The sequence below is a fragment of the Necator americanus genome, chromosome I (genome assembly GCF_031761385.1).
Source record: "Necator americanus strain Aroian chromosome I, whole genome shotgun sequence".
Classification (NCBI taxonomy): domain Eukaryota; kingdom Metazoa; phylum Nematoda; class Chromadorea; order Rhabditida; family Ancylostomatidae; genus Necator; species Necator americanus.
In genome coordinates, this window is record NC_087371.1 from 3,412,891 (window position 1) to 3,439,403 (window position 26,513).

The window sequence follows — 26,513 nt, forward strand, 5'->3', positions numbered from 1 at the left end:
TTGTCACTTTTTTTAAAATCCATTAATGAGAAATTATTTTCTCGTCAGATTTTCCGACCAAATGTTCTATTTCACCTTGCAGTGGTGGTAATTATTGAGTAAAAATCTTACCGTAACCACATTTCTATCGGACAAAAAATTATCGGAGCAAAGAGACAGCAGCAAAGACATTTCTTGCCAGAAATCCATAAGGTAACAGTACGCATTAGATGGAAAAAGGAACAAGGAAAGCTACTTTTTAGCCAATTTGTAGAATACAAAGGTTAACTGAGAAGAGAGTGGGAAATTTCGGAGAAAATTAACTATAAACGCTGTTTCACACTCACAAATTCGTCACAAAAATCCATCGATTGCAGATTTGTTTATTAATTTCACTCTACTCTCTAGAAATTTTATTTTAATTTATTAAACTTTAAGAATTCTATTAAATTTTATTTTTACTTTATTAATTTTACTTCTGCTCTCTCGAAGTGGAACTTATTACCTCAAAACCATAAAATTAATTTTTGTACTAAATTTCTGAAAGGAGGAAAGGAAAGGAAAAGTGAGATCGATGTGTGATCTACAACACTTTTTTGAAAGGTACAACAAATTAAATACTAGATTTTTTAAAAGATCGCTAAGGTACCAGAACTTCACAACCACTGCTCAGCTTAGTTTATGAGAGTGAGGAATTTGAAGAACAGGAAAAGGAAAGAAACCACAGCGAATTGCACAACCCACTCTGACTTCCATTTTTTGACTCTAAATAAATGAACATTGTTTTTAAAACCCCAATTTCAATAGTTACTGTTTATCCGTCCAGGAGAATATTTTATTTTATTCTATTATTATATCTGTATTGTATATATAATATTATTACATTGTATTTTCTTTCCCATGAAAGTTTAGTCACTAATATATTTCCTATTGGGTTATTCGCATTATATATGAAGAATCTCTACCTTGTCAATTTGTTTTCACTTTATGTTATATATATATATAATATTATATTACATTATATTATCGTATAAGCAGTTTCATATAGATTTTAAAAATTCAAAACATGTAGCTTGGATGTAGCTGAAAAAATGAATTAAAAAAAATAAAAATAATAATAATAAAGAGAAAAAAAAGAAGTTTTCGATATTCTGTGGATATTTGCGGCAGATCAGAGAGCCTAAAAAGGGCCTAAGAGGAACGTTCTTAGCGACATCTTCAGTTCCTCACTGGTCCGAGACTCTGAGGTTCGCTTCCACTGCAATGACATCAACATACATTATCGAGGAAACGACGGTCGGCTTCAGCTTCATGCATTTTTCGGTTGATGTTCTCAAGGTACCGTATAAAAATAAAGGAAATGGTTCCAGATATTGTAAATAGATACTAGTACCAAGGATATCTAGAACAAAACTATCACAAGAAAAAAAGTTCGAAGAAATTCTGAATAACCGATAAAATCAGACAAAAATTCGTGGCACTTCCATTCTCTTGCTACAATTGTAATGGTCATTGGAGCTGACTAACATACAATGACATGCATACATTCGAGCCATACATACATCATGGATGAATATGCGTAGAGAGTGAATAACCTCGTAGAAATGATAACAACAATAATTTTACACGAAATTCAGTGCCAATATGGTACTACTAGTCGGAGACTAGTATATCCATGACCTACCACTTTTTTGAAGCAATTAAACGTCTACTAATCAGGCGATGGCACTGAATGGAACTGAATTGGATCGCCGATGAGAAGAAATTGACGGAGAAGTGGTTAAAAATTCATATACATATAAATACAAGACTTAGGTAGAAGGAAAGTAAGGATTAAGAGCATCTCGTACGGATAACGCAACACTAAATCTCGTCCGAACGACTTTGAACAACTCGAGTATGTAGGATTTAGTAGAATTCCAGAGACATGACATTTTATATTCGAAGAATTTAAGTGCGGGGATTGATGTAAGACCTACGTTACAATTTTGAGAACACCATTATTCTTACGATAGCGTTTCACAGTCGAAATGAGCGCTAATCCCGAAAAAAAAAACAATTTCATTAGAGAAAGGAAAGTACGCCGAAATCACTAGGGATTTCTGTTGATAACTGTCGATCGGAGAATACAGGAGAATTACATATCCTTAGCGAAAAATCCTCACATTTTTCTCCTCTTTCACTCGGAAAAAAGACTAAATTTTACGACGAGCGTGTTTAAAATGAGCATTTTGAAACCATTCGTCGTTAGCTATGTATTTTCACAACGTGCCGTGGCCCATGTATTTATAAGTGATTTAAATAATGCCGTACTATTTTCACCCTCCCTTTGAGGAAAGAAGTTTTTGTTGCTATCAGTGGCGAGACTGTACAATAAAAGCAAGACAGTAATCGAAAATAGAGGATAAATGAAATGAATAAATAATATGTTTCAAGAAAAAAAAAACCAAATTTTTGCTTTTGGAAAAGAAAAAAGTCTTATGTTTGGAGTGCAAACTTTTCAATTATTAATTATAAATATTTGAAATTATTACTATCATAATTACTACTATTTATTGTTTATAACTCTGTATACTCTGCCTACTAAAGGAATATACAAACAAAGAAAGTGAAACAAGTCCTATCAAACATGATCCGTTTAATTCACGAAATTTCCCTGAAGACTAATTTACATAAGACAGTGTTCTTCGTTTACATAGCAAGATTGATGAGTTCGGGAGCCAGCAGGATGTTATCTCATTGTTGATCGCGATTGAAATAGCGAAAAAAGCTTCTGAAGAAGAGTCTGCAAGCAATGTGCTTCTCCTCTGAAAGTTCCGTTGATTTTCCAAAACCTTACAAATATTAGGATGTTCATTTAATCACTAAATACTAAACATAAGAATGATTGTTTTTGTTGATGGCGATTGAAATAGCGAAAGAAAAGCTTAAAAAGAAGAAGAATCTGCAAAGAATCTGCTACTTTTTCGAAATTTCTATCGATTCCCAAAACTCGTGCCTAAAAAGATTAGCGTGTTCACTTAATCACTAATTTCTGAACGTAGAAAATGCGTAGTTTCTGGTGCAAAAGGTAAAAAAGTAAACAATTTTCATTTTTCGTCCGGCGGGAAGTGAAGAGTAACAAACTGAAGCGGAACCGTCAACAGTAAATTTAATGAAAGATGGGAAAAGAAGAAGATTACTCCAAAGTTTCTTTCAAAAAAAAAATTGCCAGAACACAGTAAAGACCAATCCTGACGTAGAACGGCTCCTATTTTAAGGTCTCCGCAAATTTTAGACAACCACACGCCGAGAAAATTTGAGAAGAAACGCGGATAGAACTGAAAGAGGTCAATGTTCTGTCCACCTTCACTTCTCAATCGATGGTGGTAGTTTATTTTTCAAGTCAGTCTTCTTTTTCTGAGAAATTTTAATTCTTTAGGTAACATCACTTTAGCAATATATGCACCACGATGAGAAAACACAGTCAAATTTTGATTATGATCCCAATTTTTGCCGGAAACGTGAGGTTTCTCGTAGTTCTGCGAGGATGATATCCTGAAGAAGAAGAAGAAAAAGAAAAAAAAAGAAAAACAAGATAGTTGGTTTTGCTAAAAAAAAATACTGAAATTGACACGAAAAAGCTAGGAAAACTGCGGCAAATTGCAGCAGAAAGGAAAAAAACTCCTTCAAATTTACTATGACCAGGAAATAATAGACTTCTGGAAATGAGAAGAAAAATTCTCACGAAAAATTCCGACCCAACAACTAAGTAGAAAGAGGAAAAGTAAAGAAATTTGATAGATGGAAAATATGTATGTAGTAAAACTAAAGTAGAGAATAGTAGATTACATACAAACATAAAAATCTAAAAACTTTATCTGAACAACATTTTTGTCAGGATAATACAAAAAGAAAATAGAAGAACTTCCAGAAACTAGATAATCTTAGGGAAGAAGTGAGATTTCTATTTGAATAGAGGTATGATGTGAAAAAGACACGGATGAAAAAAAAGACAAAGAACATGGGACAGTAACATGGCGCGGAACTCAGATTCGGTTGAGCTCCGAGTTGAGTCGATAAGTGAAGGCCCTTAAGAGTGGTTTTATATTCAGCGTGGTTCGTCGCGCGAGCGACTGACGAATTGAATTGACGGCGCAGAAAACGTGAAGAATGATCACGCCCGTACGTCTGACCACAAACACCACACGCATTCACATTCACGCTCGGCGTTCCGCACAGTATGACTCATCCGTCCTAGCGAGGTGGGATTTGAACTCACCGCTTATTTCATCGCAAGAAGCGAATCGTCCTCGGTCGCTAATAGCTGCAATAAGAAAAGAAGTGATAGAACACACGATGCGCGGCAATAAAGTGCATTTTTCAGGACGATGGAGGAGAGAAATCGTCGATGTTAGACATCGACTTTGTAAAGGTGAGTCATTCAAGTGAAACAAGTTTTTAGCGCAACTATCATCCAATATTGCGATGAGTGATTCTCAACCGAACTAGTACTAGCACTCGGAAAATATTAGGTAACGGAGAAAAACCGAGGGATACAGCTGTTTCGAGCTCGAGGAAGAATTTCTTTTGGAACAAACATTACGCTCGTTCTCAGGAACACATCGCGAATAAAAATGCACAAAGATGGTGTGGATTAGTCTTTCGCTGGATAAGTGTTACCGAAATCCTGTAGAAAAGAAGGCCAACGCGGTGTAAAAAACTCCAAGGTCAACAAAACTTGCAGAATCTAAGCATGTAACCGTTTTCCTTTCAAACACTCAAATATTAATACTATATAATAATATTAATACGTAAAATACAATATAGTGTAGTATAATGTAGTATAATACAATATTTGATAAATATTCAAAATTAAAATAATAATATATTTAAAAAAATGAATTTAAATAAAATAAAATGAAATTAAATCAAATAAAAATTCAAAAATATTCAAAAATAAACATTCAAAAACAAAATAAATTCAAATAGAATCAGGTAGATTTTATTGTTATTACATTTTAAAAAGACGTAATATTTCTAATTTTCGGAAAATCCCCGATCATGAATAATGGTGATGCATCCTCTTGAGGATTCGATACCATTCTGTAAATAAATCGAGCAAAGCCAGCGTAGACAATGTTTTGTTCGAAATCAAAACACATATATCTTTCGAGGAGTGATTCTCGGCCTATTACAACATAGAAATTAACCAAGCGAGCCAAAATAGCCGGAAAAATCGATTCGTCTTATAAATCCGGAGCGGGTATAGCGCAGTCGGTAAGAGGTTCCGCTGTTTGCATGATCTATCGAAGGTTCAAATCCTCGCTAGCGCCAACCAAGCCTTGATCGATAAACTGGTACCAGACTTGTTTGGAAAGATAAAACACTGACTCGACACATTGGCCAACCTCTGCAAGTCACCGTATAAGCTAGTTTAAAAAAAATCCTCAAATAATTCTGAATTGAAGTGAACGTGGTGGCGCATCCCAAGCGGATTTTCAACGCTAGAGAGAACTATTCTTTATCCTTTGTTATTGAAACCTCTGGAATGGAAAACTCAACATTTTCATGGAATAAAAAAACCCAAAAAGGGAAAGAGAGAGAATCTATGACCGAAAAAAAAACACGAGACAGATTTTTACACATCATAGGATTTTAGCTTTGAGGCTAGGTTTTGTGGTTACATATCTATCGATTCATTGATTTTTACTACTTACCAACCAAGTCTCATAATTGTATTCTTTATGATATGTTTTTTTTTAATGTTTGATAGTTTTTGATATTCGAGGTCCTGCGCAAGGACCGCTGACAAAACAGCACATTCCATTCCTCTACTTGTACAATCATCTTACACCATCCAATGACCATTTATCCCGAGTCCGTCTGGCATGAAAACGAGAGAGTCACGACATTTGGATAAGATTTTCTATGTCATATATGTATATATATATATATTTATTATATTTATGGATATACTATCTACTACACTACTATTATCTACTATTTATCTATATATCTATTTTTTTCGGTCATTTTATACATAAACAAATAAATTAAATCGAATAAATACATCATCATTAACGTATTATTATTTCTAATTATTATTTATCATTATAAATAACTTTATTGGAGAGTATCCGTGATTGCAACCGAACTGAAGGAGAAAACGAAAAATTAAGGGTGACCAGAAGATAATGTTTCCAATGGGAATTGTGTGTTTTGATAACGTAAAATAGGACGTGGTGGAATTGCTGCCAGCAATCGATTCGGAAGGAAAAGCTTCCACCAGAGTCGTTCCAGGCTCTCGTGCTTCTTTTTTTGCATAATCCCAAATGCAGAATTGACCAGCAAATGGCTATAAATGGTTGAAAAAAAAAACTCATTGACGATTTCTTCGTTGTAATTAATGGCAAACTTACCGAAGTACAGTAAGAAATGAACACAGTTCGTGCACGTGCATAGTTACTAGGAGTTTACGGTATCATAATGCTTAAATGAATGTCAAATAAGTTTTTCATACATTTTCTCATATTTTTTTCTCTAATTTAGCTAAAATTGGTTGGATCTTCTTGATTAGAAATAGCGTTATTTGTGCACTTATTGGAGTAAACAAACTCTGCGATATTTATTTTTTGCAGAAGAATAGGAAATAGAAAGAGAAAATGCATAAAGGAAGCGGAAAGAAATAAAAAGAAATTAGAGGGTACCCAACTGGAACAAATAAATTCTTTGCACTTTTTCTGCGCAATAAACGAGCAGAGAGAACATTCAATGAATAAATGTTCAGGTGAAGAGACATAAATGCATAGCCATAAAATGGTCATTCCTCTCCCTCTCTCTGTTCTTTTATTCTTCATGAACTGCACAAATAAATAACAATGAATAAAAAGCAGCTATAAATAGTTTGAAAAAATTCCGAGGCTTCACATTTACATAGGTTCTTTTACTTATTCAAAAGATGACTAATGGAAGGAAGAACAATTCACAATTGCAATAATTCTGAAAGAAATGAAATTAAGAAACAAATCTTTGAAAATTGGCGTAGCTACTCTAGCCTCTGATTACTCCGAGAAACTGATTAGGAATGATAGAACCACAACATTACTGAAAAATATTAGTTTTCAGATGCAGCTGACCAGAAAAAAAAATTGAAAATAAAAAAATAATAAAATATAAAAACAAATAAATTTCGACGCAGGTCATGAACTTATTAATCTACAGGAGGAAATAGAGATCTACAGTAGTTTTTTTTTTCGTTTCGTGTTCATTTCTGTAATCGACATCGACGTTTCTGTAAATGCGATGAAAAGTAGTTCACGACTGAGTGAGCTGCATTCGGCGCTCCCTTCGAGATTTTCTGCGATAAGACGAAGGCGAACATAAGCTGGTCGAATGTCACCCGATAGGGCTCACCTTCGACAGCAGAGGAGCCAAAGTGAAAAGCAGGAAAAAACATACCATTCAGCCAGAAACACCGAGTTCTAAGGATTCTAAGTTAAATTACTATATTATTCGAATCCATGCCGACGGTCTTTGATGGAAAATCTCTGATAGGCATGATAGGCTTAGTGACATGAAGGATTTGAAGCGCATGTTACAGTCCATCGGCTCTCAGAGTGAACTTAGGACACATATCTCCATGACCTCGATCCGTCTGTCTCCAGAACGTCCAAAAATCGCACGTAAGTCGGTTAGAAATGTTCCTTGCTTTCACAGAAACACCGTATATTAAGGATTAATGTGATTAGAATTAGTTTTTAACAGAATAATTAGAATTTTAAATAATTAGTTTTAAATAGTTAAATAGTTTTAAGAAGGGGATTAGTCGAAAACTCATACGACAATTAGGAAGGAGTAACTGTAATCGAACAAATAAACAAATAAAGGTGACTCTATGAGAAACACATTACTGTACAATTATAACGATTACTCCCGAGTAGAAAGAAATAAACTTTTCTCCCACGCCTTTTATCGAGTAGCGACGATTAATGTAACGAGAGCATAAAAGAGTGGGAATAAAGAGGAAATAAAAAGACAACAAGTAAATCTCTCACGAAAAGAAAATCATAAAAATTTATTTCCAACTTCTCAGAACTCTTCGAGAAGTAGTCAACAGATGTTTTAACCATTGAAATGTTGATGAACAGGCGCAAATTGACGAAATTATTCAATTTATGATGATTATATGTCAAAATTGTGAAAATTACACGATTTCCGGTTGAAACCGGACATTGTACATGGAAATAAACACGAACGTTCTGGAAGAAGAGCGAAGAAGCTGAAGGGGTCGTGCGGGGTATGGATGAAACACCTTCCAAATATTATGCACGCCCGAATTGTTCCACGATTATAAAAAATAATATTGCTGAGTCAGGCACCTAGAAATGACCGAAATTCACATTACTGTAGGCGATTTCTGATTGATTAGTATCATTATCACTAAAGAAAAGTTACAAAACTAGCGCAAAACACTTAACTTTCGCTATTTTTACAGCGAAATTGTCTCTCTTATAAAGAACATTCATAGTCTAACACGAATCCAACACGGCTGAGTCACAAAACCACTTGAAAATACGTTAAGAACAGCAATAATAAGAAAGGGAATAGGAATGGAAACGATTATGAATAATGCGCTCCAGTTAGAACATGCAACAGGCGCGAAGAAATCGGGACAATGTGTAGCTAAAAATCACCGCTCGGAGATGTAACTAGGACGTAGAGATAATTTGATTTCACTCTCGTTATCCAGAAAAAAACTCAAGAACGACAACTTTAAATTTAACACGATTTGTATGAAAAAAAACGATGGATGATGTGCTCTAATTAGAACACGCAAAAAGCGCGGAGAAATCAGGTAGTTTAGAAATATAGATATAAAAAGAACGTGTAAATGATTTGATGTTAACAGAAAAACTAAATGAATGGGACAGAACCAACATAAATAGGACTTACTTTGTAAGAAAAAGAGAAAAAAAAAGGAAAAGAAAGACACACACAGAAGTGAGAAAGAATGTTGAGTTGTGTAATTTAAATTTATAAAAATATCAATGTAAAGATTCTACTATTGTTATCCAGAAAACTCAGAAAAGAAAAAAAACAACAACATAAATAAGACTCAACTTGTAAGAAAAACTCAGCAAACTCACTAAGAAAGCATAGAAGTAGGAAGGAACGCGAAGGAACGTAATTGTCTAACTAAAACGCATAATTACTCACACATCCGGCATGAGGAAACAGGAAAGGAGACAGGAAATGAATCCTTGAGGAAATTCCCTCTCATCTATTGTCAAAACGGATCACTGAAATGATCGCTAAACGATGATGAGTCATCCGCGGTGACGGAAAATATGTCGGTGTCCAACGACGACCTCTGTCGAGTTCATCACTCGTCATCACTCACTCACTAATTCGCCGCAACCGATTGCGTTACGTTCGCTCGTTATCATCTACGATACGATACGGTACGTACATAGGTCATAGATAATTACAGACCATCGTACCGTCCTACCTTCTAACAAACAACAATTGTCAATTGGTGTTTTGTATTCACTAAGAACACTAGACAACAACAAGAGCTAAGGAGATTCACATATGTGACCGGAGAAAATTCCAGAAATTCTAGAAATACCTAGTAAATGAAAACTGATGTACGGGATGTGAGTCCCACTTTGAAAGCCCCGCATTGCCCCAATTTTCTGTCGCCGTCCGAACTTTGCAATAAACAAGCGCTGCGTCTTCTCTCTGACTTTTCTTCTCTGCGCTCTGACCATCTTGTCACCTGATGCGAAAGCGAAGAATTTTATTCGAAAAACGAAAGCAACTAGCAGCTGAAATCTGATTCCCACTGTTTTTGGTATTTTGTTTATTGATTAGTACAGTTTATACAAATATACTGCGATTCTGCACTTTGTGCAAATAGAACCGGTGATGTGTGAATCCCGACAAAGGACTGAAACAGGTTTTCTGACTCAGAAACTCTAGGAAATCGCTGAAAATCACCTTAGCAGCCCGTTAGGAGACCATTTTCCGCATTCTGGGATTGTTTGGAAGGGAAGTTGAAGTATGGATGGTACGCCATGACTGTGTTTACATTTTTAAGGTGAGTGCGACAGCAAAACAATGTCGATTTGTTTGAAAAACATTTTGATACGATGTGATTTTAATCAAAAGCTTATGCACACGTAATACGATCACTGAGATGTTGATTGTGCAAATGCAGACACTCCCCAAACATTCAAAAAAGAAAGAAAGAAAAACTTTACATGTGACATTCTTTTGCATCCCATGTCACTTGAACATATCACTCGCCCCAGCCAGAATATGTTTGCAGAATTTTGGAAAATCCCAATGAATTCTCAGCTCTGAGAGAGAATTTAGTTGTGGGAGAAAATATTTACTCCGAATATTTACTTCGAGAAATAATCAAATCACTCGGCCCCCGAAGGCCAGAGCATTACTCTTTGAGGATCTATGATCTACCCCAACTAAATGTTACCCTACCTCCGAAATGTAAATCTCTTAACGCTCGTAACGTTCACTTTAGCGAAGACATTTATATCTTCGTCTTTCTTTTTATCTTATATTTATCTTCATATCTTTTTAGTTGTGAACACTTTTAATCTCACATTGCTAGGGATCAAAAGGAAGGGGAAAATCGATACAATCACTCCGACGATCCCACTTGAGTTGTGTTATTGTGCCAGTTAAATGCATTCCTTTTATGATTAGGAATATTCTGGTTATGCGAGTCTCCTCACATACAAATAGTAGTGTGACTGTAATTTGGACTCGTGATTTACCGTAAAAGTTGGACCCAGAGTTGATCGAATTGATCTGTACGTTCGACTACTTCGTCGTTGCGTGAACCACCTACCAGAACTCTTTTTTTTTAGTTTTCTTTTCAAGTTTGCGGTTCGAATCCGCGTCATTTGTTTCTCTCTTGTGATTAAGTGGTTCATTGTTGCTAGTTCAAATAGGGAGTGTGCGCACCTCCTCGTTAAGACTTCCTCTTTTTCTCCACATGAGTCAAGTGTGTAAATACAAATGGGCAACGATTTCGAACTTAGTCCGTGTTTTTCATCTTTGAAAGAACTGTCTCCGAATTATTGATTCCAGAAATTTCGCACACTGAGCATGACTAAACACTGCCGCAATGACAAACTTTCCCTTTAATTCAGAGCATTAATGTAACTTTTACAAGGTGGAGCATAACGATCTCTCACATTTGTAGGCGCCGATATGGGGACTGTAATTATAGTGGAGGATTGGGTTAGATCTTATTCAGCCGGTTAGTCCATGCTATTTTCAAAGGGACTCTCGCTAGCAGCACTAATCGTTGCCGTTAGCGATGGTCTCACCACGATTCCAACCACAACGCTCCACCGCGCCGCTTCGAGCGCAGCCGGTTACGGAACTGTACCGTGCTTCAGGTAATTTCGATCCGGTTATACGCATCATTCAGTGAACATCGGGGATTCGCGGTTTAGGCGTATTACGTTCGCTAAGAGTGTTAAGAGGAACGTTTCCCAGGTGTTTAATCTCTCTAAGGGGAGCCCTGGACGGTCAACAGTTTTGAGTCCATGTTACGCCCTTTTTCCTTTCGGGTCATCTGGATGTTTTCAAACGTCGTCCTCAATCCTCTGAGGATTTGAAGGACATGATCCAGTAGGAAGTCAATGCCATTCCGCCTGAGCTAAAACGAAAAGTGATGAATAACTTCCGGTAACGCTCGGAGGAAACAACGACCACCGCCATCTGTCAGGTACAATTTCTTAAAACTCCATGAATAAAATGACACTTCATATGTTTTTTAGGAATATATGCAGTTTTTCCTCTTTGTAGATTCTTTTAATTTTTTATAGTGCGGAAAATCATTGTGCACCATGTATTTTTGAGAACTTGATTGCTTAATCCTCCAACATTTCAAGTCGCTCGAAAATTTAAGCTTTTGAATTAGGGGCACTTTGAAATATTCAAATAACTGATTGGTTTCGTAATGCTCAAATGACTTCTTTTTTTTTGAAGGAGATCTTTTTTGAGTGTTAGAATGAGGTAATCTTTTTTCCAGTACAATTTTTCGTCTTGCGGCAAGCGCTCACAAGGTTTCTTCGCACGTTTTTTCATAGCAGTTTTTATTTGATTCCGTCAGTTTTCGGCTCGTCACACCGCCTTTTTGTGAGTAGGTTCTTTTCTGAAGCACAACTAAAGCTGCGCTCTGCTGACCATCGTCAACCATTGTAAACAATCCGCGTTCAATGGTGCATGGTGGTGCTTTCGTTTAAACGTTCATATTCGATATTTTTGACGGATGTTATGATTGTGGAAAGGCGACTCATCCATCATTTCTTTGACCAACGTGGTCATTTTTTCGTGGATGCAGGATCGTATAGTTTCCGTAGAACGAATACGATCATTCCTCCATTGGTGGTGACCTTTAGACTACGCCAATAAAAAGTGAACCAGCAACGATAAGAGATAACTTATCGAAAACAAAAATGATTATTATTATTTTATTCACTTTTACTTTGTGTACTTTATACTTCTACTTTATTACTTATCAACAAAACAACACAACACACGACACTTGTACCTAATTTGATAGTTTTCACTCACTCAAGACTAAAAAGAGGGTTGGGTCCATTCTCTTTCTCTTTTATGCCCGTTTACTAAACATAGATGGTTGAGGAAGTGATTCTAAAGTCTCATAAGAATAGGATTCTCCTCAAAGACACGAATGTACCTTTAAAACCCACACAACAATAAACAAATCAATGCACGAGTTACCAGATATACGAAATTACCGGACGGAACATAAGCATAGCACTTTTCTAGGAATCTTCTCTGACTGGGGGAAGTGGGCAGTGACCCTCGTGTTCACAGATAGACACTTGGATGGTTCAGTAATCGTGCCGGTGAAAAGCACTATGTCAGCTTATCGCTGACACTTGAAATCGCTATTCGTAGAACCTGCACATTCTCAGCTCTACTAAAACTTTTTGCATCACCATTTCTTTTCTCCGTTTGACCCCCGTTCGTAAGTTTTTAGCTCAAACAGGAATATTTCTCCTAATAAAAGGGGTGGTCAAAATTCCCTTTTCAACGTAAACAGTGAAGAATCTTTTCATTTATTTCAGTTCAGAAAATTATGCTCGTTCTTAATTTGCTCAGATATACATACCAGCTGACTTGGTGATTGTTAATAACCAAATGAATCAGTATTTCCCTATTTCTCTTCTTGAAATGTTAGAAGTCTTCGAAAGTTTTTGGTTTTCAAGTATACTTTTGGTCAAACCGTTAAAAAGGAACAGAAAACTGTCGAGAGGCCATCTACTACACTTCAATACTTGAATAGATTGACATGTTTACATTGCGTACCCAATGCAAACTAAAATCTTGGAAATGTCCTAGGCCAGCACAATCGAGTGTTGTTAAGCTCTGCTCAGTTGCCAGCTGTTATTGCATGCAGTAAGAAATATTGCTGAAAAGTACGAATGGAACAATATTATGTAGTACTAACAATACTAGTATAAGTAACATACATAATTCCTGTGCTATCGTGCATACAAGACATAGGCATAAATTATGAAGAATCTTATATTTCGCGCAGTCGACGGACAATAGCCTCAATTCATTTATCGTATTCTAAGAGTTATCACAGAGAAACTGCTATTATTAGCTTTAGCTCTTACAATGGGAGCGAGGTATTCGATAATTAAGAAATTGCCAGCTTGAAACTGTCAACCTTGGTAATTGGCACCGTGACGATAACCGTGCGAGGAAATTTCTGGAGATTCTCAAAAGTTATATAGCTAAAACAGCTAGACACAAGGGAAAATGACTAACAAACATACGTAATGGCTAAAAAAATTCAATAACAATTAGAGAACAAAGATAGAAAGAATGGTAAGGGAAATATAGTAAACAACTCAACAAACATTTACAAACAGGGGGAGCCAGCATCTGTTGGTACTACACTACCAGTACCGCATCGCAGTCAACATCCATATCGTATCAAAATCGTAAGCTCGGGCCTAAACAAAAGGCGCATTTAATGGAAAAAAAGAAACAGATGATCTTCACAGAAAAATCTCACATTACATTGATGATCCGGTGGGTCTCTTTGCGGTGCTACTGTCGCAGAACTGCCAGAAGTAGTTGGTGTTTCTGAGGAATCTCTGGTAGACGTTTCTGCTTCTGGCATAAGATAACAATTAAGAAATAAGCGCTCGAAACGAGGTAGAAGTGAAGATTTGACCACACATGCGATGATCACGAGAAAAAAAAGCACAACAATGGATTAACACCTACCATCAGGTATTCCTAATCCGCTCTTGGGACTTTCATGCGCTCCCTGGGTATCCTACAAGTATTTTTATGCTCAAATTGTAACTCCAGTGCATTGTGTTTGTGCGTAACTCTAAAATGGCTACCTGATCGTATGCTGATTCGGTACTTTCTGAATCATACTCACTGGAAGATGCACTATCACTAATGTAATCCATATCTTCATCCGATTCACCACTTGAGTTTGAAATGTGAATACCAGATGCTGCAAATAAGGAGGATTAGTGTGGAAAGATGGAAACCAATGACTATGGTGATATCAGCCAACATTAATAGTCGGTGATCCGCCAACATCAAGCTATCTGTTTGCTAGATCATACGCAAACTCAATGCAGAGAATATTTAAGATCGAGTTTAGTTGTACTAAGACTTTACAGTTAGGAAAGCAAAGTTGTCTGGTTAGTCGAGCATGAAGTAATCAGTTTCGACTGAACTATTCGAGTGAATAGTATTAACCACATGTCGCAACCTTCTCACTAAGTAGACTTCTAGTACTTGCGCTTGACATCCGTGGAAATTCTTGTCCTTCTTGTAATTTTCTCCTCCTCCTTTCATTTCTTTTTCCTTTCTGGCCATTTTCAATCATAGACTTGAAAGAATTCTGCGGTTTTTTTTTTTCTATAAAGGCTCGTTTAAACCATGTACCAAGTTGTTTTTTGTTGCTTACGTCATCCTTCTTTAGATACTGTATTCTCAAGGAATTTCAGCATAGATTACTTATATGCATATACAATCGATCTATAGTTATTTGACTTCATGGTTTATAAGGATAACAAAACAAACGAGTGGAAACTCAAAAAATCTGAAATAAACTGATTCTGAAAATCTCTTGTTCTGCAAATGCACAATACATTGTTAATCGTGCAATGAATATACAATCGTCATAAAATGGATGGTAATATGACTCTCCTGACCTTCTTTCTTTTTGCTTTTTTAGGGTTTTTCTCGTATAATCTCCACTCACATACTGAAGAGACTACTACGAATCTATATTTAGTAGTGTGCTGCACCATTAGAGAGGTAAGTTAGTGCGTCTTTAAATTTCCAAACTATGAAGGAGACAATGATGCTAAAGCCGCCGGATAAAGAACAATGATAAGCTCGCCTCTTTGCTGAAAGAAAAAAAAAACTTCTATATAACTCTATTCTGCAATGGTAGAATTTAAAGAAAATCGAGAAATCTTCATGAGTATATGGTTATTCCTCTTACCCCAGTGCTTCGGTAGCCCAATACGAAACACTTCAATCTCGTGAGCTTCGGTTACATTTTCGGCGGCTGATATGTACAGTGTTTTATACGAGCGGTTCCCACTTCTCTGAACAAAATTTAGAGAAGACGAAAAAACCCGAATAATTCTAAAAGCAACACCGAGTAATTTCATAATAACGTACATGTACTGCCGTACTTTCAATAGGATAGATCTTGCCGTCAACCATAATCTGCTTCACTTCCTCGAATCTGGAAGGAGAATAACGGTACTAGTGGCATTATCTACTTTATTTTTTTGCAGCAAAACGTACCTCTTCTTCTCCACTATTTGTAGTTCAAGCATCAAAAAAGCAGCGTAAAGAATCATTTCTGCTTCACCTGAAAACTGAGTAATTGAGTTTCAAAAACTAAAGAGGTACTTCCTTTCAGACTTGCCTATAATTTTCGAGAACCAGTGAATCAGCGAAGCAAAACTCTGACTCATTGCTGGTTTAGCTGTTAGCCATGCGTCTGTCGCACCTTTACGAGATGCAAACAACATGCGTAAGCCAGAGTTTTTGGTATGCTGGAAATAATCGTAACAATTGTAATAGTACCAAAAAATAAGCAAAAGGAAAATTGTCAACATTATGTATAACGGAAGAACAGTGAAGGAGTGAAAGAAGTCCTGTCTCCAAGAACAAATACAAAAAAAATCTATTTCTACCACAATTACGGAGGAAGTTTGAAAAAAAGCATGCGTTTTGTTATGCGGAACTATCCTTTGACCAAAATCTGAAAACTGGAGCTGTTTAGGACATTGAATTCGATTCCGAAAACCGCGCTGAGGAGTGCACTAAAAAAAGGTTATAGTGCCAAAGCAGAAATTCGCCTTTGCATCCGCGAGACCAAAACCCATGTTAATTTCTATTAGTGTATGTATTGCCCGCACTACTGGTGATTTCATTCGGGAGAAGAGTCAGAGAACAAAGTTTCGTTCTAAACTGCAACAAGAACGTGAGAGCGAATGAACGAATACGGAGAAAACATTTCAATGCCATCCTGAATCGGCGAGTGCCGCCAACGATCAGTATACCAGTACCATGATCAGCAAAAAACCAGCGATCAAATCCGAAGTTGCGGTTTCTGGGGAGTAAATTGAGATTGGAAAGTCTGATGAATTCGGGATACAGAATACAGATTCCCTTGGGTGAACGCGATCATAGAGAATCCACTCATAATTAAAAAGCTTGCTTTTTTACCTTCGAGGTTTCCATCGTCAAGAGAGTGATCGAAATATGGCAGCAGTACATGAAGTGTATGCAGTCGGCTCTTTTGGGCTTAGAAGCATCTTTCGTTCCTGCTCATCGAAGTCATGTTTTCAATGGTTGGCGTTGATGGGATTCCGTGTAAGTTCGCTCGTCTAACTCTATGAATAGAGGAACATGTCTTGCGGCTCAAACACCAGTTTACTGTTCAAAGTGGAAAGTGGAGTAAGAGAAGTGGTTGTGATGGGACCATTATTGCTCAATTTTACCGGCAATGATATTAGCAAATAGTGGCGTGAGCCCGGTTGATGTCGTTCCAGCACCACCAAAACGTCCCTTGAACGTTCTCAACTGCAATATGGTAAAATTCACTTCAAGCGGTGCTAAGCTGCAACTTGTCGGTAATCAGAGTAGACGAACAGCTGAAGTCATGGACGGCTTCTATCACCTGGCATCTGTTTGCTTTAAAACGACAATAACAATATGTGAAGCCAATTTAAGGAAGTGCATGGGATCGACGATCGTGTACGACCAAGTGAAGCTGCGGCTCTATTTCCCCATTATTCGTTCTGCCATGTTATGTGAATCGAAGACTTGCGCAGCATCATCCACTGCGATGGATGAGCTCTACAGGTGGAGAAAATCCCGAGACGGGTACTCGGCTACTTCGCCTACGTAGTGACTGGAGAGAAATTAATCCAGGTGAAATGGAAAATAACGCATCAACACCGATTACCTTGCTCGTATCAAGGAGGAAAGAAGGTCACGGCATATAATCAAATCTAGAAACAAGGAATACGCAAACGTGTATGCAATAAGATAGAAACTTCAACTGGGAGTTGGATGAGAGGATGAGTCTAACGACAAACTCTTCGATATAAAAAAAACACTAACAGATTCATTATCTGTGAATTGAAATCCATGAAACATGCTTAGCGAACAGGTTAGAAGAAAGTTGGACGTACCAAACCCATTCTCTTGTTCAATCTTTGAATGCGTTCATCGTTCTCTTTCAGATGTGTAATACCTCCGTTGGTCCAGTTGGGACGAGGATAACGCTATAATCAAAAGCTTACAACTAACAATGCAAAACAAAGCGATGAAAGTAATGACCTGGTAACCCTTCGCGCAGGGGAAATGAAGAAGCCAATTTGATGGGAAATCTTCATCAGGAGCAGAACCAGATGATGTGCCCTCCATCAAGTCGCGCTTCTTAAAATTCATTATTCTATCTCCAACAGTGGTGGTAGTGATTCAACTACTACCTCATAGTTAGCCTTGAAAACTTTTACTGCATTCTCTTCAACCATCATTCTTATCTCTTCTTTCTCGTCGACAGTCAACGGTCTCGTCAGAAAGGATCGTAGCGTTTTCTCTTGACTTCTCAAAGGTGCTAAAAAAACGCACTAAGCTGAAAAGACTCTCTTTTATTATTCTATCTTAGTTTATATACATAGAGTGGAATAATATATTTGAATACACGTTCAAGTTCAGGCTACTGAAGAATTTGACTAGTTGTAAATACAACGTACAAGTTTAAATTTGATTGTTTTGAAAAACATAGAATTCAGAGAAAAATCGACTTCGTTTTGCTTCCAGTAATCGGATATACGACTATATCCGAACGTCTATCTCACGTGAAGTAATTATATGTGCTTTGAATGCGCAAGAATTTATCTGAAATTCTTACTCGGAGGAAGAATCTCGATTGAAAACCATCGAAGACTAAAATGGAAGTTGAATTCCGAAAGGACTTTAAAAATATTTCGTTAGCAAACACCAAAATTTGTAATGTAAACTCACCGTACAGTGAATCGTCGTCATTTCTATACGCACAATAGGTGTCTTCTGGAAATGGGTTGGGAATTGAAGTGCTCTAAACTACTGGTATTGGTGATCGTAAATAATGAAATATGAATTCTACTCCATACAGTTCTTATAAATAAGTAAATGTATAAATATAAACTGGTCAGGTAAAGAGCCGCCAATCAAACGAGGAAAAAAATGAGTGAAGTCAAAAGAAAAAAAGACGGATGAGGTCAAGGTTTGCCAAGATTACAAAAGAAAAACCAGCACATAATATTATTTAGTTTAAAAGAATCCAAGTATTATTAAACCACATATAATAAGTCCATGTGTGTTTGATAAACATTAAAAAGTACTAAAAATATATATTATGTAAAATATGGATTAACACATCTTTGTGACCACTTCTAATAACAAGTACATCAGATAAACAAAAATATGGAAGAAAATTCAACTGACGCTATCTATTCTCATAGTAGTAGGAATGCAATGGGTAAATCCACTGTCCCGAGGATATCGGCGAGAACAGTACGCATTTCTTCCGTCTTGACTGGTATGAATGTAACTGTCGAGGGTACATAATCAGTGTGTTCACAGGAACTAGAATAAAGGAATCAGATCAATCAAGAACTCACAAATGAGTATTTTCTCCAGGGGGGAATTCGACTCCATAGAGCAACGGTTCAACCGGTCTACTGTAATCACAACTTCCGCAAATCTAATCAGAAATGCAATGTAAACGCTAATGAACCTGGCTTGTAGGATGTCTAATGGATTGTATCCCTCCCAAAACATCATTCTCATTTTAAGCTGATAGAACCATTCAGTGAAGTTGAAAACGTTATTTCCTCTTGCCTAAGACGTTAACATTATTCACATTAGGCTAGAAAAACCACTACCACCCTAGAAAGCAAAAATTAGCAATCTAATTCACAAAAAATAAGTGTTACCTGTGCCTGTTTCGAGAAAGCAACTTCCCTCTTGTCATCCAGACCAAACGATAACTTCAACGCCATCAAAATAAAAGCGAACGCTTTCGTTTCGGTGGAGAAAAAGATACTGAATACAAAAAGCATCAATAAGCAAAAATGGTAGGTACTTACTAAGAATCACTTCAAAATGAAAAGAAGGGAGTGATCTCCAAATTAAAATGATCAAATTCGACGATAACGACCGAACTCACTCACTCAGTACATTTATAGTTGTCATCACTCCTTAAGCGACCGAATACGTCCAGTACATGCGATAAAGCAAACTTTTTTCTCCCACAAGTACGAAATCCGTGTGCAAATGGACCCTGTAAGCAGCAGATTTTTAACCACTGATGAGAAAATGGGATATAACAACTAGGTGAACAGTAAAATAAGAATCGTGACTACAACGAAACTGTTATGATTAACATGAAAGCTAGAGTAGAATGATATCGAGAACAGTAGAAGTGTAAAACTGCGAAAAAAAAAGAAAACAAAATATACCATTACACGCAAAAATACCTGTTCAATGCGACCTTGTCTTCTCAAGCTCTCATCATCCAAGCGTCTGCATGGCGGAGCAGCACTCATCACCACCAAAACGCGATCCATCATAGTCTCAGGCAGGTTTACATGGTACAGCAAGCGGGCTACAATCTATAGTTATGCGATAACTGAATAATAACCAAAATGCTCAATTGAATCTCACTTGCTTGAAATCAACTTTTACAGGTGTCGGTGGCAAACGACAGATTTGCCAAATAAACAACGCTGTACGTTGAAACTCGTATAGAGGGAGATCCTGAACCCGTATATGAACAAAAAAAAGTAGTTTAAAATGAAATACATTCGATATAAACTTCAAGTTCACCATCTTCGACCAACTCCCAGTCTTTGATTTTTTAGATCCTTGAACGTTTCCAAAGTCCAAAGCTGTGCTTTGGAACACTGTAATTCTCATTCTATCTTCTCTAATCCACCTGTAATATGAGATTGAAGAAGATAGGACACTGTCACAAAAGTATTTAAAAAAAAGATGGCAATTACCTCACAATATCAGAAAGTGTTATCCAGCGACATCCAATGGTCATCACGGAAACGTATAGTATCGCTACAAAAACGTCCATCGCTAAGTATAAAGAAGTAGCCTAAAATGAAAGGTATGGAATAGTAATGTTTCGATGAATCCACGACACCGTTCTCGACGCTATTCTTAGTACGTCGGACTACGTTCTCAAAATGATCCAAATTTAACAAGGAACTACACATATATAAGTATTTGTTAACATTTTCGTGTGTTGACGACAGATCAACAAAAGTGGGCTAATAAAACCAAGACTGCTTTGAAGCATAGTTGCTGCTGCAGGTGAGCATAGCTGTCACTTTACAAAGAGAGATATCCGTAAGTCGGCTTCAAGCGGTATAAGTAAAATATTCTGTGAGTTCAGGGAATTTCGCGCTGTAAGTAGATTCGACGGAGTCAAATCGGCATTAAGTGAAAGGCAGCATACCACGAATAAGACGTGGTGAAGGCATCGGCGGAAAAAGCCAAAGATAGTGCTGTATCCTTCAGGATCCGGGATGGTTCCGGTCGTCTCTTCCTGATCTTCGTAAAAAAAGTTTTTACGACGATTTCAGCTGCAAAGTGGCACCCTTGTGCACGCGCCACGTTCACGTGCGAGCGTTCGAAGACCAGTGATGCCTTCCTGGCCTATTCGTGTGAGACAAATGAATAGGCTTCTGGGGGGAGGGGGCTGGGACATAAACATAGAGGAGCGTTCTAACGTGTCTCGTAGGACCTAAAGCGGTTCCCACGCCGATTTATCTGATGATTAGGGAGAGATGAGCCGGATACCGCAATCTGCAATCCAATCTTCAACTTTTCCCGCGGATTCCCTCACCACGTCTGATTCGTGGTATGCTGCCTTTAAGTCTGTCTATCTTGAAACCGTAGTTGTGCAAAGATCTTGATTTCGTCAAATAAAACGCAAGCAGAGAGCAAATGGTGTTTGTAGCTGCATACTTCATCTTTTATCCTTACCAAATAGTTTATAAGTTAGGAAAGTAGATGCTGTCAATGTGGAACAATGCTGGGAATTCAAAAGCTTACATTTTCTAAGATCTCCTTAGGTATCTTTGTGTCTATAACCGTCACCAATTTAGGCTTTTTTGATGTCGTAGAGACAGAGGGGGCCACGGTACTCTCTTCTTCGTTCTGAACAAATTTTATCAAGATGGTAGATATAAAACAAAACGGAAAGTGGCACCTACTTCAGATTGTTCATCATCAGAACGAAGCTGTAGATCTTCATTTAAAGTGTCTCCCATTAGTAGATCCCAGGCAGTAAGAGACTTTTCTAGGACTTCTTTTCCTCGTTTTTTTCTTCTTTCTAGTCTTGTCTTCTTTTCACGAGCTTTCTCGAAGGCTCTGAAACCATTTTTTTGAAGGAGACCAAATTGTGATATGTAACCTCAGAAGTGTAAAAGATCCCAAATGTGTTTTGAAAAGAAATATAAAAATGTTTTAATTATGATAATATATATACATATAAATGAATGTGTGTTTGTACACATTCATAAAGAGCGCACGACGGAGAGAAATACCAGCTATGGTGTCCTAGAAAAGACTGCAGCTGTATGTACATTCCAAAAGAAAGTGAGGAAATGCCAGAGTCGAACGGCCGACGCTGATGCGTCCTCAAATAATGGGCTTGCCACGAAAAGGTTACTTTGTAGGACGATCGCAGACGACATTGCTTTGGGTTCTATATTTCCTCTGAGCATTCAAAAAAGGGAGAGAGGCGAGTTTTTGACCAGTATATCTTTATATCCTTACAGATTTTAGCATCATGTGTTTCCTGTAAGCTATCATTTACAATAGAACCAAATGAGTTGCATGAAGCATAGAATCATAGAAAGTTCAGGAAATTTTGGAGTAAAAAGTGAAAGTTAGAGGTAAAGATGGAGAAAGGCGTTAGAGCGTCCACCTCTCCTTTGTTTCTCCACAACAATTACATCAATATCCTCATTGCTACTAGGAAAAACAGATAGAAAACACTAGCTTTGTGCTAATCCTCAAAAGAATGAAGTTTCGAATCAAAATCAACAGTAGTGAGACGTTCTTTTCATAAATTCATTACTTAAATTCGTTTACAGAAGAACAAGTAGTAGAATGTAGAAAAAATAAAGAAGAACAACGTAAAAAAGGGAAATCATTGTCTGGAGACATGATTCGAGCTATAGGCTCCCATAAGTGAACAAAATAAAACTGCTTACATATTTGTATTAAGCACGAGAGCTCGAAACATCTTCTCCACATCATCGGTATAGTCGTTAGGTGTATAAGCTACGTTGCACACCGAGAGATATCGTTGATAGATGGCGAAAGTGTGGTCCTAGAGCAGGAATACACATTAGGTTAAGAGAAGAATTCTTAAGCATTGTTCTCCTCAAGCATCAAAGAGTTCTGTGAATGAATGGACGAAATCTGACCATGTACAACAACTTACTGTAAAACTGTCGGGTATTGCAGGATCTCTCCGAATAAAAGCAACACCTTTCGCAAGAATTTTAGTGAAAGCAGCAAGTCTTGTTCCAACACACCGTAAATAAGATGGAGCATGCTCTCGGCCGGATGTAATCTCATTCCTAGAATTATTTCACTAAAACATTCAAGCATTACGTTCTTTGATGATGAATAAGTCTTATTTCGAAACAAAATATTCTTACACAGATTTGCTCGGTCTCACATGTCCAGCAGCTCCCGAATTCCCGCTAGGCGTCAATTTTTGAAGAAATTCACCCTGTAATGAAAGACTTACAAAAATCCATCATACAGATAGTACAAATCCTCGAAAAATGCGCCAAACCTTCCGCTTCCTCCGCTCCACTGCTGTGGAGAGACCCACGGCGACCGAATCTGTTTTCCCCAAAGATTTGTCTCGAAGCTCTCGGACTTTTTTAGTTCTAATCTTTCCAATTCCACTAACTGGTTGCTCATCGTCAGCTTCGGCTTCGCGAAAGTCCTGCATTACCATCGTGAAAGGAAAATAAGTTACAGTAAAGTGGTTCTGTCAAGAATGCCACAGAACGCTAATAATAAGTAGGAACATAAGTCAAAAACTGATAAGTTGGGAAAAAAAGAGTAGTTTCTACCGCGTAAAATGGAAAGTATCACTTGATGAAAAGTTCTTCAGCAAAACTAAAATAATAAAGAGGACAACAAGTATTGAATGAATGCGTAGGAGTAGACCTTAAGATCAATCTTAAAAACTTTCCTCGGTTACCTTAAACCTCATTTTTCTTTGTAATAACACTCAATACTGTTTGAGTCACTAAATCCTCAATCATATATTTCATTAGATATGGTTATGCCTCCTCACTGCTAACGAACGCTGGTTTTTCTAAACTCTATCGAAAGAAAGTGGAAAAAAACAACTCATAGGAGAACTCACAAATATTTGAGTACCACAAACTTCGCAGTACATCAGGCCATCCATTATTTTCGATTGTTTGGAGCCGCAAACAGTACAGCTTGAAGACGACATCCTCGAAACGCATCCAGAGCTGGTACTGAAAGCGAAAGCAATGTTTGAATTCGCTGAGAAACTGGCGCCCTTGGACCAATGCTAACCGCAGCGCGAAGTTCAAATGCACTTCGTTGCTACCGTGTTCTTTCACTGTTGAATAAGGTATATTTGTATTTAGGGAACTCTACAAACTACAGTAAGGTTAAAATGAAATGAAGTGCAGTGAAGTTGCGTAAGCGACTGCGCTGGAGGTGGTGCTATAGCGGTTAGAGTCTAGACGAGACCCTTTGTGACACCGTTCTTAGCTGTTGTCCGCGAGGTCCCGCCTCGATTCCAACCGCTTTCTTCGTCGCGCTGCTTCGAGCGCAGCTGCTTACGCAATTACACAGTGCTTCAAGTCGTTTTGAACTATATGCACTATACATAGTTCTGTGGGCCTTCTCTTTATGACTGAGGGTATTCCTGAAGATCATGACAGGTACAGTACATAGAGCATGGCATGAACGACCATGAGCAGTACTCTAACTCGGAATCTAGCCTCATCGACGTAGGATTGATCGACGGAATCTAGCCTCATCGACGTAGATTGTAAGCTATGGCCGTGAGCGACGGCTGACAATGCGATGGATCGGTTTGATAATCCAACTATAAAGCGTTCTTCACTTTGAGTGGTCCAATGGATTTCGGATCGAATGGATGGATGGACAACTTTGCGTCTTAGATTTTAGTAGATAGTGCATGATCCTCAGGGCGCAATAATTTGTATGCCAATCGCACTAATTTGTGACTGTTGGTGTCCAAGAGAATAAGTCCCCTCGGAGGAGTTTAATGGAGTCAGGATCAAAGTAGACTCACGGATCTCATCTCCACGAATTCACTAATGTCCATATGGGCTCGTTTTTTTTAGAGCTGCCTTTGGGCGACGCGGAAAGAGACTGCTACCGTCACAGGAGCTGTGCAATGGAACCCCTAGGGCATAGCTCAATGCTACAAGAACATATCCCGGTCATATTTCATGATAGCAATCGGTTCCACCGATCCTAAGGAAGCGACCAAAAGGTGGCAAAAGTACTGACCGTATTTAACTCGCACTCCTATTTGCCTCGAAAGTATGAATTTTCTCGCCAACCTTCAAAATGCTTCACTTATATCACATGGATGTCACCACTCATACTACAGGGACAGGAGAGCTGTGCTAGCTGTTTTGTTTTTGTTTTGTTTGACCCAGTTACGAACAGGTTCCGGAGACACTAGTAAGGTTGATTATGCCTCTGTTCCATGAATAAACTCATCGTGTAGGCTGGTAGATGAAAACATCTTGAGCAAAAAGACATGGGTCTCTATAGAAAGTCCTACAGAAGAGATTCCAAGCTGGACCATGCCATGACGCTCGGGGGTGGTTATATCAGAGAAGTCCTAAATGTGTCATGAGGAGAAGAGGTCAAGGGAATTCTCAAAGGTGCGCAGGAGTTTTTTTTTTTTTTTTTTAAAGATATAGAACCAGAGCTGCACGAAACGATGCGGCTCCCTCGAATTCCAGTTGTTTTTTTTTTCGATCGAAACACTTAGATGTAACCAAATGGATGAGGTAGCAGATGTTCAACCGCTGTAAAGAAATACGGTGGAGTGCAAACATATCGTAAAATTTTAAAGGATCAGAGAAAGAAGGCGATCGAAGGCAACATACTATAAAATTGACGATGTTGGTGGGATCTCTTCACGAAAAGATAGGGTTAGAGATGGTTAGGAATGTGGATTGTAGATTACGAATATTTCCATAATCACGTTTAATTCCTCGCACCCAATGTCCTAAAAACCGGCGTGGGAACTGATCTCCTCGTAGTTCAAATATGCCTACGAAGCACCTTACAACGCGCAACGCCGTCAATTTTGTGGTACGTTGCCGTGAAGAACATTATTCCTCTTTTTTGTTTGCATCAACTATTGTATCAGATAAAGTGGTAAGTTCACGGAATCAAAACCTACAATAAAAAAATTGATTATATGCAGAAATCAATACCATTTTTTTAGACCGCAGCGGACAAATGCTCTCTGCAAGTAGGTATAGGTCCAACAGCCATAAATTTCCCAAGATGACGGAATAGACGGAATTTGTTTTCTGAATCCTGTTATTACAGTTACTGAGGTGCTGTCAACGTCGTTTTCAACGCGAAAAACATTCGTGTTTACCGTCGATCTATGACTTTCGGTGGTACCGCCCGATTGATCTGAATCTTGTTCTCTGGACGTCGCCGTCTCCGTCGCTTGTTTTTATTGTTGCTGTTTTAATGCTTTCATGTTTTTCCAGTGAAAGAAAGGCAAGACTTCTGAAGTTGGTAGGGTCCCATACAGCGGGGGATCTATGATCTACCTTGTACATTTTCTTCTTCTTTTTTTCTTTTTCTTTGCTTTTTTTATATTTTATTTTTTATTACTAATGGACAGC

At 37.7% G+C, this 26,513-nt stretch overlaps 2 protein-coding genes across 4 annotated transcripts; both read right to left on the reverse strand.

Annotated features, from left to right (window-relative positions):
- Positions 1 to 6,135: 6,135 nt before the first annotated feature.
- Positions 6,136 to 6,421, reverse strand: RB195_004365 (uncharacterized protein; the record flags this gene model as incomplete). The annotated part of the gene is made up of 2 exons (XM_064182178.1): positions 6,136 to 6,316; positions 6,381 to 6,421. 2 exons carry the CDS (start codon positions 6,419 to 6,421, stop codon positions 6,136 to 6,138), a joined length of 222 nt encoding a protein of 73 aa, XP_064033445.1.
- A 7,513-nt stretch (positions 6,422 to 13,934) lies between these two features.
- Positions 13,935 to 24,085, reverse strand: RB195_004366 (uncharacterized protein; the record flags this gene model as incomplete). Of its 3 annotated transcripts, XM_064182181.1 has the most annotated exons (28): positions 13,935 to 13,991; positions 14,054 to 14,154; positions 14,269 to 14,320; positions 14,391 to 14,509; positions 15,515 to 15,620; positions 15,697 to 15,763; positions 15,826 to 15,892; positions 15,950 to 16,079; positions 17,727 to 17,819; positions 17,875 to 17,973; positions 18,027 to 18,154; positions 18,565 to 18,637; positions 19,027 to 19,132; positions 19,203 to 19,262; positions 19,319 to 19,422; positions 19,518 to 19,626; positions 19,755 to 19,864; positions 20,061 to 20,195; positions 20,248 to 20,340; positions 20,410 to 20,518; positions 20,586 to 20,686; positions 21,649 to 21,753; positions 21,810 to 21,966; positions 22,815 to 22,933; positions 23,048 to 23,186; positions 23,268 to 23,341; positions 23,408 to 23,563; positions 23,993 to 24,085. In XM_064182181.1, the coding sequence occupies 28 exons, from the start codon at positions 24,083 to 24,085 to the stop codon at positions 13,935 to 13,937; spliced, it is 2,862 nt and encodes a 953-aa protein (XP_064033446.1). The 3 variants fall into 3 exon arrangements, with proteins under 3 accessions (XP_064033446.1, XP_064033447.1, XP_064033448.1); XM_064182179.1 differs by lacking the exons at positions 20,248 to 20,340; positions 20,410 to 20,518; positions 20,586 to 20,686; ... (5 more) ...; positions 23,408 to 23,563; positions 23,993 to 24,085 and having other exon boundaries at positions 20,061 to 20,129; XM_064182180.1 differs by lacking the exons at positions 13,935 to 13,991; positions 14,054 to 14,154; positions 14,269 to 14,320; ... (12 more) ...; positions 19,518 to 19,626; positions 19,755 to 19,864 and having other exon boundaries at positions 20,168 to 20,188.
- Between the last annotated feature and the right edge of the window lie 2,428 nt (positions 24,086 to 26,513).